Consider the following 12,547-nt stretch of genomic DNA (forward strand, 5'->3'; position numbering starts at 1 on the left):
TGGCCACTCTGGAACCGATTCCGGAAAATCGGCTGGTTGTATGGGAAAAGTTACGTAAACTCAAATTTAGATCACAGGAGGCTGAATTAGCAAACAATCAAGAAACGTCAGGAAACCAAAAATGGGCAGGACGAAGTTTGCCGGGTAAGGCTTGTATTATATAATATAATATTAAATTTAGTAAAAATATTATAATATTTATTTCATACAAAGTATCTTCATAAGCAGAAATAATTTATTGTTAAACTCCATATTTCGTCCATCTTTTGCCAAAGACTAAGAATTGTTGCAAAAACTCACAAAACATCGTTTTTGAAACAATTTCGTTGGCCGAATTATAATCATTAGTAGGAACAGTAGTTGTAAACAAAAACAATAAACACAAAACAAAAAATAAAATAAACACGGAGAATCAGCATTACACTTTTTGCAGTTCGATGTTACACCACCGACTAGTTTCAACCCTCGAACTGAAAAAGGTGTAAAATGCGAACTGCAAAAAGTGTAAAAGTTACACCTTTACCAGTTCAGGGGTCCGAACTGAAAAAGGTGTAACTTTTGGACTTAGAAAATTTTTGAAGATTCTGCGGAATCGTTTCACTCGCTGTCAAATCGGGACTTAGTGCAATTTGGATTCTGGTGATTAGAGGAGTTGAAATGGTAAGTTTTGTGCCAATTTGGGAACAGTTGCCGGAAAAGGCAACATTCCGGTTCACCCCGACCGGAAAACCAAGAATTACGGGCCAGTGAATGTTTTTGTGGCCGGATTCGGCCGAATTCTTGGTTCTTCGGTCTGGGGGAAGCGAAATTCTATCTTCCGGCAGGAACTTGTACAAATCTGTCGGTTGCGGCAGGAAAGTGCAAGATTTCGGTTCCCCCAGACCGGATAACCAAGAATTACAGACCAGTGAATGTTTTTATGGCCGGATTCGGTTGATTTCTTGGTTCATCGGTCTGGGGGAAGCAAAATTCTAGCTTCCGGCAGGAACTTGTACAAATCTGTCGGTTGCGGCAGGAAAGTGCAAGATTTCAGTTCCCCCAGACCGGATAACCAAGAATTACAGGCCAGTGAATGTTTTTGTGGCCGGATTCGGTTGAATTCTTGGTTCTTCGGTCTGGGACCGACAGATGTGTACAAGTTCCTGCCGGAAGATAGTATTTCGCTTCCCCCAGACCGAAGAACCAAGAATTCAATCGAATCCGGCCACAAAAACATTAACTGGCCTGTAATTCTTGGTTTTCCGGTCTGGGGGAACCGAAATCTTGCACTTTCCTGCCACAACCGACAGATTTGTTTAAGATCCTGCCGGAAGATAGAATTTCGCTTCCCCCAGACCGATGAACCAAGAAATCAAACGAATCCGGCCACAAAAACATTTGGGACACGCCCTCAAAACGAATTACCAAGAATTGCTGAATGCTGTTCTGGAAGAAGTGCAAATCTATCTTCCGGCGGGATTTTCAAACTTCAAACTAACCTTAAATTATCTCTTTTTTATTATTAGGTGCTGCACTCCATGGCGCCATGGAGTGCGAGGCGATCATGCCGTTGACGCTGGCGAAGGAGAAGACGCGCATCGTGCTGGCCGGTGACCACATGCAAATGTCCCCGGAGCTGTTATCGAACTATGCCAAGGAGCGCAAGTTGGACATTTCGCTGCTGGAGCGCCTGTACGATCACTACCCGAACGATTTCCTGTACAAGATCTTGCTGTGCGAAAACTACCGAGCGCACGAAGCGATCATCAAGTTTACGTCGGAGCTGTTCTACGAGCAGAAGCTGATCACGTCCGGCAAGCAGCTGAAACACGAAAGGTTGGTTTGAAATGATTATTTTCGTAAGGATTTTTTTTTCTAAACTCAATCTTGCCTCTTCCAAAACTTGTCAGCAGATTCGTCCCCAGATGCACCTGAAGGCCAGGGCCGACCGTTGATTCCACCGCCGATGAAGAGTCCGGTCCAGCAGCAGCAGCAACAGTAACAACCCAGCCAGCCAGCCCTTCCGAACTACGGCTCATTCCCACCCCACCACCAGCCCCAACATCCACGCCATCAGCTTCACCAGAACCACATTCGCCCGGTGATGGGCGGCGGCGGTCCCATCTGCCCAAGTTCGTCTACCGACTTGATGGCATCGATTACGGCCTGTGCCGCTTCGCAAATGCAAATGCCCCCTCAGCAGCAACAGCAGCAGCAGGTTGTAGCGGCGGTGCAACAACAGCAATTGCTGCTTCATCAACAGCAGAGCCTGCAAAAACTTGGAGCGCTTCGGATGGATGACGGACGGCAGCAGCGGCACGGTGGGCTTGTCGACATGGCCTCGTCACCTTTTTTTTTTTTTTTTTTTTTTTTTTTTTTTTTTTTATTATTAAAACCGAATTTCGCACTTCACAGCGTTGATTGCTGGAAACATTCACCTACTCTTTTGAAGAGTTAGGCTCGGTAGCTACGTATTTTATTATTTTTAACAATCATTACTGTTAGCACTTTGCAGGTTGGCAAATCCCAGTGAGCTAAGCTCTTTTAAGGGATTTTGTTGCCATTAATTACAACTAAATTATTACTATTCTTTAACTATTCTACTATGGTTGCGTATATGGTGTGTTGGGCGACTGTTGATGGGTTGTTTGCGGTGGGTGGTGGGTGGCGGGCGGTGAGTGGTGGGCGGCTGGTGGCAGGCGGTTGTTGGTGGGCGGCTGGCGGCGGGCGGTGGGTGGCAGGCGGTGGGTGACAGGCGGTGGGTGGCGGAAACGAAAAAGCATAAAATTCTTTTAGTGTGAGCTTCTCGGTAGATAAAGTAACACTTTCGACTTGAGGTGAGCGCGCAGGGTTTTTTTAAAGTTGATAAATGTAGGTGAGTCTTTACAGGACTGTGGGAGGGCGTTGTATAGCTTGCTTCCGATGAACGCTATCTTCTTACGGCCGAATTCGGTTCTGGCTCTGACCAAATAGAAGTGTCCAGCTTGTCTACTCGCACGACCTTCATGCATTCTTTGCCGGACAAGTGTAACGTCGGGAGAGTTGATGTTTTTCCGAATGTGCAATAACATTTGGAACTCGTGCATTGCTCGTACAGGAAGTATGGAATCTTTCGGATCATTGTACAAAAGGCGGGTAGGATAGACCTTCCAACAACGACAAGAACCTCAAAAGCATATTGAACGCACGCATCCCGGGCACGTTCATGAGCAAGAAGATCACCAACCAGCTGCAGAAGCAGAAGTCTGCCCAAGTGATGCGAGGACTTTAACCAGAGCTGTTCGTTGCTGTTTCCGTTCGAGACGCGCTAGCTGTACTTTAATTGCACGGCTTTTGGCGCCTCGCGGAGTATCGTTTGGTCGCAGTCCCAGCGGGATGTCAACCTGGAAAGCAACGCGCTCTCGGGCTTGGTCCACGCCACGCCGACCAGCACGAACTTCGTATCATGGTACCGGAAATCTACTCAAGTGGACCCAGCATGTCACCTATCTGAGATGGTCGTCGGGCTCGGCAAGGTCTACGAAGTTATCAAACGTGTTCCCGTTGTACCGGATGTCTCCGAATTGAACCATGCGCTGCAAGCCCCACTTCGGCAAGACTCTTGAGGGGATGCGTGCGTCGTACCAGCTCTCAAATGTAAGTTTTTACAAGATTCAGAAATCACGAAATTTGTAACAACCATCCTCTTTTTAGTACTTGTTAACAACATCCGTTCCTTAACGCTTCGAAACGGCCCAGAAATGTCGCGAACGGAACGGCAAACTCAAGGACACCGGTGGCACTGGTCCTTCCCCGCCAAAGCTATTCGTGTCTGAGTATGAGATTTTGATCACAAAGATCCGACCGAATATGGCCAAATGTTGACATTTCCACCCCCTTGATTTTGTTCCCTTCCAACAGGAGATGGCATCATTTAGACAACTCCGGCCGGAAGAGGCTAATTTGTTTTGTTCTTTTTTTTTAGGTGCAGCAATATCCGCTGCTTGTGCAAATCCGGCTGCTACGTGTCGTGATCGGAGCTCTTGATTCCGCAACTTTCGTTGGGTTTCGGATGGAAATAAAACGCGTCTTTCCGTGCCGAAACAAACTACAAGACTGATTTATTTCTCTCACACAAACGTTTAACAACTCTCTCTTTCTCTCACTACACGCTACTCGTATTTAGAACAAATTTCTTATAATTTATCCTTTCTAGCATACGAGCCTCTACTGTTACCCACTCTCAATTCCTACATTCTCCTCCTCATCTACTCTTAAATTAATAGTTACTAATACACAAACAACAAGATAATTATAATCTCTCCTGTAAATTACGGCACTAAATATGCTTGAAATGATATTTTCATTTTATTTTTTTCGGCAGGAAAGCCCGTCCGCATAAAACCTGCATCTTTTCAAAATCGTTATAATCCTTACATCATTTATACGCACTCATCAACAATATTTATAATACGTTATCCTCCAGCGCCAAATGTTGAGCTTTCATCCACATCGTGATCCTTGTTGTGTCAGTTTGTTGAAGAACCATCATCTTTTGATATCATTTGTCTCCTTTCATGTAAGTTTCCGGTTCTGAGGGCTAGCTGTAAAATAAACTATTTTTTTGTATTATCTGAGTTTAATCCATGTTTTTTATTAAATTCATCAAAATTCAAACTAAAATGTATAAATTCAACTACTAAAATTTCTATTTTGACCAACATAACTCAAACTTATGAAATATCGTTTAACTAGCACAACAAATTAAAAGCGTATCGTTCTTTAAAAAAAAATCAGAATTTTCCAACCTTGTTCTCATTACCCACATTTTAAATCTCACATTTAATTCTGCAATCAAAACCTAAACATAATTCTACTTCAATATTCAGATTCCAACTAGCACAACAAATTAAAAGATTAGAAATCAAGTTAGTGCTGGCAGGCATATTGTTCTTTCAAAAAAAATCAGAATTTTCCAACCTTACCCACATTTTAAATCTCACATTTAATTCTGCAATCAAAACCTAAACATAATTCTACTAAAATATTCAGATTCCAAATTTCTCCACTTAATCCAAGCTTCTCACTTAAATAACATTGTTCATGTCTGCAGTGCAATTTGTCTGTATTTTCTGTACGACAATAATAAATCTTTTTAATTGATCTATGTTTTTCACATTACTTCTGTTTCAAACAAGTCATGTAAATCGCAAGTTATATATTACAAACTAAACTTCTAAACTTTATTATATTATAATTATATTCACTTGATATAAGTTTTTGCATATTACCTCTATTTTAAACAAGTGATGCAAATCCTCAAATCATCTATTACAAACTAAACTTCTAAACTTTCAACATTCAATCAAAGTAAACATTATTTTATTATCAGAACAAAATGAAAATTCATTGACAATTTCAAAATTTTCCCACCTTGTCACAGTAACCATATTTAAAATCTCACATTTAATTTTACAATCAAAATATCAAAAATTCTACTTCAATAAAAACATTCTAAAACATTAAGTATTCAGATTCCAACTTTCTCCTCGTTAATCTAAGTTTCTCACTTTAATAGCATTGTTCATGTCTGCAGACCTACAATCGTAGGTTCAAATTATATCCAACATATCAAAGTTAAAAAATATTTTACATAATGTACGACAATAATAAATCTCTTTACTTAATTTAATTGTGTTTCACGTTATTTCTGTTTCCAACAAATCATGCAAAATCTCAAATTATATATTACAATCCAAGTTTCAAAACTTTCAACTTTCAATAAAAATAAAAATTATTTTGTTATCAGGAAAAAATAAAATTCGTTAACAATATTCCTACATTTTTCACATTACTCATATTTCAAATCTCACATTAAATTGTGCAATTTAAACTTCAAAAAATCTTTTTCAATGATAAAAAATGATAAAACATCCAAGATTCAGAATATGCTCCAGTTTTCAAAATGTTTTTCGAAATTTAACCAATATCTTTTATTATATTAAACCTAAATACCAAGTTCTTAAAAAACAAACTAGCAAAATAACTAACAATTTTCTTATATACTTCAAATTATATTTAATGAAATAAAGTTCTAGGCTTCTTTTTTCAATCATCAAAGGTTATTCAAACTAACCTTTTTTTTGTTTTCTATACTTTATTCATGTTTTCCCACTATTAAAATTAAAAAATCTCTCATTATATTTTACAAACCTATAAATTTACAACAATTTAACAACACATACATTACAGAAAAACTTATCATAGGCTATGCTTTTCTTCAACCCACATTATACCATACCAACACAATCTAACAATGCAGAATTGTTTTGATCCTAAAATTCGTGTTTTTTTCCAACAGCAACTGGTATTATATTTTAACAGTCGATTAGTTCTTCCCTTAAAAAAACCTACAAAAAAGAATAGCTTTTTCCATGATAATAAAATGTTGACCCTTTTTGAACCTATTCAATCATAGAAAATGAACTCCCCAAACACACCGATGAAGAGTCTACAAATGAGAAAATCAAGGTCACCAATTCCGGTTTAAAATATCAATTCCACTTGAGAACTAATTTTCATTAACGTGAAGCATAATTTTAATTCCTCTTTGGAAACCACCATAATCATCATCCTCTAGGGGAAAACATTTGTCCTCTCAGGGAAATCATCGTTCTCTCGGGGAAGTCATCATCATCCTCTCAGGGAAGCATCATCATAATCATATTCATCATCCTCTCGGGGAAAACATTTATCCTCTCAGGGAAATCATCATCCTCTCAGGGAAGTATCATCCTCTCAGGGAAGCATCATCATAATCATATTCATCATCCTCTCGGGGAAAACATTTGTCCTCTCAGGGAAATCATTATCCTCTCAGGGAAGTATCATCCTCTCAGGGAAATCATCATCATAATCATGTTCATTATCCTCTCGGGGAAAACATTTGTCCTCCCAGGGAAATCATCATCCTCTCGGGGAATTATCATCCTCTCAGGGAAATCATCATCCTCTCGGGGAAATCATCATCCTCTCAGGGAAGTTTCATCCTCCTTTCATTCTTATAAGAAACCCACTGACAGGAGTTAGGATGGAATCAGACGGGGCAAGGTTTCATAAAATGTTCAAGATGGTGGCCTTGTTGCTTCTCTCGGAGAATACGTCTTCACACCCGCTCCCATCAACACACATATGCTCAGTCCCGGGATGCCTCCCTCGGGGAGGACACCTTCACAAAAGAAGCACACCATTCGATAATGGGGAACAAACGCTGGAAGTCACTGTGAAAGTTACAAGATGACGGCCTCGATGCTTTTCTCGGGAAGAACGCCTTCGCACTCACACCCACCATCACACACATGCTGGTCAACAAATATTAAATATTTTCAGGGAAGATGGCCGCTGTCACGTCGAGTGTCACGTGCCATTCCGAAAACCTGCCAAAGCACATCAAAAGTACGCAGCATCTTCACTGCGAAACATCAACCCAACTCGGAAAAAGGGGCCAACTTGCAACGAACGGACAAAAGACAACGATCTAGCTGCAACCGCCACACACACACGTCCAAAATTTCTGCCAGTAGAAATCAAAGCCAGTGATGGCGTCTTTTTCCGCAGCAGAACTTCCACTAAAAATGTCCATTTTCATCTGCAGTCTCGCCGAACAATTAAACTAAAATCACTTTTTCTTCCGAATTCGCGTAGGTGATACCAATCCGCGCCATTGTCGTGATCGGAGCTCTTGATTCCGCAACTTTCGTTGGGTTTCGGATGGAAATAAAACGCGTCTTTCCGTGCCGAAACAAACTACAAGACTGATTTATTTCTCTCACACAAACGTTTAACAACTCTCTCTTTCTCTCACTACACGCTACTCGTATTTAGAACAAATTTCTTATAATTTATCCTTTCTAGCATACGAGCCTCTACTGTTACCCACTCTCAATTCCTACACTACGTACTTCGCCGGCCTCCGTCGTCCAGGCCCCGGTAGTCCTGCCGTACTGATTAAGGTACGGGGAATCTGGGCAACCAATGGTCTGCGCTGCTACGTCCCTCGTTCGAGCCGCCGTCGTTGCTGATTAAAAAGCGACCTCCTCCCTGGAATCGACCACCAAAAAAGTGTCAAAAGGTAGCGATCGCTGATGAAATCGTGTATTGTTTATTTGAATTTATTGTAATTTTTGTTTGTTTTTTTTTAAGGTGCTGGGATCTGCGCTGCTACGTCCCCCGTTCGAGCCGGCCAAAAAAACTACATCCTCCGTCGCCCAGGCCCCGGTAGTCCTGCCTTACTGATTGAGGTACGGGGAATCTAGGCAACCGACGATCTGCGCTGGTCCCTCAGTGGCGAGAAGGTGGTGCGTTTCCCGTTCCGGTTTCGATGTTCTCACAGCGAAGTGGCGAATCAGCGCTTTCACCTAGCTCTGCAATTCCTGGACCGCCGGCTACCCCAGCTCACAGCTAATTGGAAGACGACGTCAAGGAGTACTGCAACTTAACGATCAATTTCTACCTGTAGGAGGGCATCGGACAACAGCTTGTCGCGTTCCACTGCGGCTTCTGCGAGGTGTTCCCGTTGAACAATCTGACGGCAATCCGGAACATGCTGTGCAGGCAACCCGGAGTGGGCCCGGGAGGACATTTCGACCTACACTGAACCAAAGCAAGTCTTCCAGCAAAACTCGGGCCCGTCTGCAGACCAAACAACATCCAAGTAGGTCCGAGGAATGACCACGATGGCCACTACCCACACCAGCAATGACGTATGATCTCGTCCAACAACACTTTGCACTGAGTTTCCACCGGAATTGTATCCGATTGCCAAGTGTTCCGACCGAACTTGGAAGACCAGTTTTTGTTTTAAGTTTTTCTCTCGAAATATGGAATTCCATTTAGATATATCATATTAATTATGTATTATTATAATTTGTACTTAATCTTTGAAATAAAGCTTGCATAAGAACTCTTTTTATGAGTAAATTTATTGTTTTTCTGAACAACAAAAAACGATATATAAATACGCCCAGATATAGGCAATTTCTCACCCTGTGAAACTTTTCGACCAGGTGAAACGTTTCAATTTCGATTTTACACGATTTTCAGTTCGACCTCTCTTACACGAAAGTATGTAATCGTACTTGAACTGAATTTCGTGTAATCGAACTCGATTTCGTGTAATGCCTATCCTCCGTGAAATAATAATAAAAATTATAATGAAGTCTACTTCATTGTCTTTTGCAAGTTGAACATAAACAAGCTTTTCGGATCTCTCTCGGAAAAGATCCGGCAGCAATTTTGTATGGTTTGACGTTTGCGGAGGGTACCAACATTTCACTATTTTTAAGGAAAATTACCAATCCACGAACTGCTTGTTTTCCACCGGCAAATAAGCGTGCATCTATGACTAATATTACGCGCAAATATGTGAGCTCCTCAGCTCTCTTCTACTGTTTGTACCAGCCCTCTGTCACTGCCGCCATGTTTATGAAACCAAAATATATGATGACGAACATCAAGAAAACAAAGAAGAAAACGAAAGTTTCTGCTGTCAGATTTTGGAAAATAAACAAAGCGCGCAAACAATTCTCAAGTTATGTACTTTTTACATGTTGAATTCTCATTCTTTTAATGGCCCCGGGCATGCGGTATTCCAGGGCCATTAAAATAATGATTCTTCCGCGTAGATTCTAAGATTTTTTCAATCTTGAATTCCTCGATCCATTCGAGGGTTTCCTTTAAATTGGTAGATCGTTCAGGTTACTTGTTCCACGCATCAGAGCAGCTTTTGTCGGATTCTTGCCCCCAAACAAATAGGAACCAGTTCCGGTTCCGGTCTTCGGAAGAGGTAAAATCACTTCCGCTTTTCCGGCTGCTCGTCCCACCAGCCGATTCCTTTTTCGTTTCCAGCCATACACACATGTTTCACGTCCGGAAATATGACCAAGATAAATGTGACCACTTGCGTCGATTTTTTAAACAGTTTATAACACAAAAATATTATTTTTGATTAAACTCTTTCGCATCCGCCATTTCCCTATTTCTATGTAAACAATCAGACGACACCAATACTACTTTATTCAAGGCTTTGTTTATGGTGGGCTCTTCACACACACTAATCCAAAACGTTGTTTATGGTGGGCTCTTCACACATACTAATGCATGGGCTCTTCAAGGTTTTGGTGACTGTCAAACGTTCTGGGCATTTACAGTGGTGCCAGGGGGCTGGTTTGTACATAATATTATTTATACAGCGATCCCTTCTGGTCTTGGGCCGGACCGAGGTTTTGCATCGGAACTTGTCGAGGCGTGAAGCAGATAGAGTGCAGCGTGTGCGCAGTGTGTTATTACCGGTTCCATGACAGCTTGAGGGCCGCGATTGTCTATCATTTGACGACCTTGAAGTGAGAAGAGTTGCTTCTTTTTATTTGAAAAAGAAAAATGAGTCTTCATCGACATGGTCTTAATTACTCATCTATGCAGTTACGAATCACGGAAAATACGGAAATCACAGAGGTGAGATAACGTGGTAAAGCTAATTATCACAACAATTGTTCATGGGTCAGTCAATTAGAGAGAGAGTGAGTGACTCAGACTAGATAGTGATGGTCAATAGAGGGAAAGAAACTCTCACCGAGGAAATTCCAAAAAATCAACAAGGAACAAATCATCGATTAACATGTTGGTGTAAATTTGACTTCTGATAAAGAAGATTCGCCGACAAGCTCCAAATCCATCTTCTTTTGGGTTTTATCATGTGTGAAGAACCACTCTCAATTTCGCTCATTCAACAATCCAATCGGGATAGACGAAAATTTTGAAGCTTCAGTGACCTACATTTCGTCAAATCGTTTGTCGAAGAAGACGTCGAGCACGGAATGAAACTCCGTTAAATTGTTAAGAAGAAATTAACGAAATGAAGAAGACAAACAAAAGACAAAGGACGGTCGTTTAAATGCGTTTTTTGAAGGAGGGGAAATATGTAAATTGCAGGTATTTTTTGTTTGTTTCTTTTTTTTGGGTTGTCAAAAAAAAAGCAAAAGATCCACTTGTAGAGTCAAACGCGACGAAGGCAAACAATGAAACAGCTGTGAGTGACGCACATAAAACAACTTTTGAGCAAACGAGGGACGCGAATGTTGTGACGATGTCGATAGAGAGTGGTGATCTGACGAAAGATAATATTGAATAAATAATTAATTAAAGTCATATTTTCATAACAGATATCTGAAAGCACCTAGAATCCGTGCTTGAGAAGGGTTTGCCCGATCATTTTGGTGTCTTCAGCAAAGTTGTAAGGTATGAATAGTACTTAAAATAAATGTATACACGAAAAAAAATATTTCTGGAATTTTTTGGATTTATTTTTATTACAAAAACTTGATTTGAACAAATTTTACCAAGTTATATTTTTTAAGTTCTGTTAAAAAAATAACGGCTTTTCATAAATAATAAAATGAAACAACTGCTAATTTTTTTTCAAGAATAGGGCTTTCTAGGCCAAGTGAAAAAAAATATAATAATTTAACCCAAAAATGACGAACTTCTCGTCACAGTGTCCTGATGCAAACAATGATCGAGTTCGATCTGTCAGAGTCCCTGCGAAATATGTTGGCTGAAATATCGGGCGGTCAGTAAAAAAAATCCAGCTAGAAGTCGCATGAGATAAAACTTTTGCTAGAAAGAGATAGCAAATCTGATGCAAACAACCCCGCAGCTGCCATGTTAACAGAGTTTTGGATGTGTTGGTAAATTTCTGATTAAAAAGCCTTGTTCACAAAAACGTAGATAATGGCAATTTTTTTAATAAATTATTAAAAATAATCAGTTTTAACTAACTTTCAAATGAACTAAAAAAAATATTTATTTTATTCCTAAACAAATATTTAAGTAGAAAGTAGTTTTTGTTCCTCTGCTTTAATATTTTCCATTTCAATTATTTTTTCTTGATCACAATGAGAGGCTATCAGCACACTAAACGAAGCATATCGAACTTGATTCTTTCTTCAACCCACAACCGACGGTTGATAAAGAAGAGTTAACATCGTACACGCTCATACTAGCTCTACACTATAGATCCCACTATAAACAGTTCAAAAGTCCTACGCACACCCACGACAAACTGCGTGTTAAAAATAGACAAGTAAATATCGACAGCATCTGATCATAGTAGCCACACACGTCATGAAATGATTAAAATTTCTCTGCCGGTGTCATACGATTTTCATCCGAGAAGGATTGCATCCCACGGAAAACTGCACCGTCAGTTGAAAACCACGTGTTTAAATTTTACGTTATATATACTTCTACAAATTTTAATTTATAATTTCAATGTAACTTCCTAGCCGGCCGGCCGGCCGGCAAAGAACAATTAGAAAACACTGTTGCATACTTCGTCTACTCGACTACGTCAACAACGCAGCCTCCTACGCTTCAAAAACGTGTTTCTAGCAAATCGATATTTACGACGACGACGTTGTCGTCGCATGAAGTTTACGACTTTTTTTTTCTCTGAGTGTACACACAAAAGTGCATCCTGCTGTCAGAAACGTAAGGATATTCCAATTGGATTGAGCGTCCTTGCCGCGGACTG

At 40.3% G+C, this 12,547-nt stretch overlaps 2 protein-coding genes across 3 annotated transcripts in view; one reads left to right on the plus strand and one right to left on the minus strand.

Moving 5' to 3' along the window:
• Positions 1–12,547, minus strand: part of LOC6049479 (Y+L amino acid transporter 2) — a 39,791-nt gene that overhangs the window by 26,699 nt on the left and 545 nt on the right. The gene's annotated exons all lie outside the window — the stretch shown is intronic.
• LOC119768570 (probable helicase with zinc finger domain) lies at positions 647–1,914 on the plus strand. 2 transcript variants are annotated; one of them, XM_038258574.1, is made up of 3 exons: positions 647–660; positions 1,506–1,815; positions 1,890–1,914. In XM_038258574.1, the coding sequence occupies exons 2-3, from the start codon at positions 1,526–1,528 to the stop codon at positions 1,912–1,914; spliced, it is 315 nt and encodes a 104-aa protein (XP_038114502.1). In that variant the 5' UTR covers positions 647–660; positions 1,506–1,525. The 2 variants fall into 2 exon arrangements, with proteins under 2 accessions (XP_038114502.1, XP_038114510.1); XM_038258582.1 differs by lacking the exon at positions 647–660 and having other exon boundaries at positions 1,483–1,815; positions 1,893–1,914.

Source organism: Culex quinquefasciatus, chromosome 1 (assembly GCF_015732765.1).
Source record: "Culex quinquefasciatus strain JHB chromosome 1, VPISU_Cqui_1.0_pri_paternal, whole genome shotgun sequence".
Taxonomy (NCBI): Eukaryota; Metazoa; Arthropoda; class Insecta; order Diptera; family Culicidae; genus Culex; species Culex quinquefasciatus.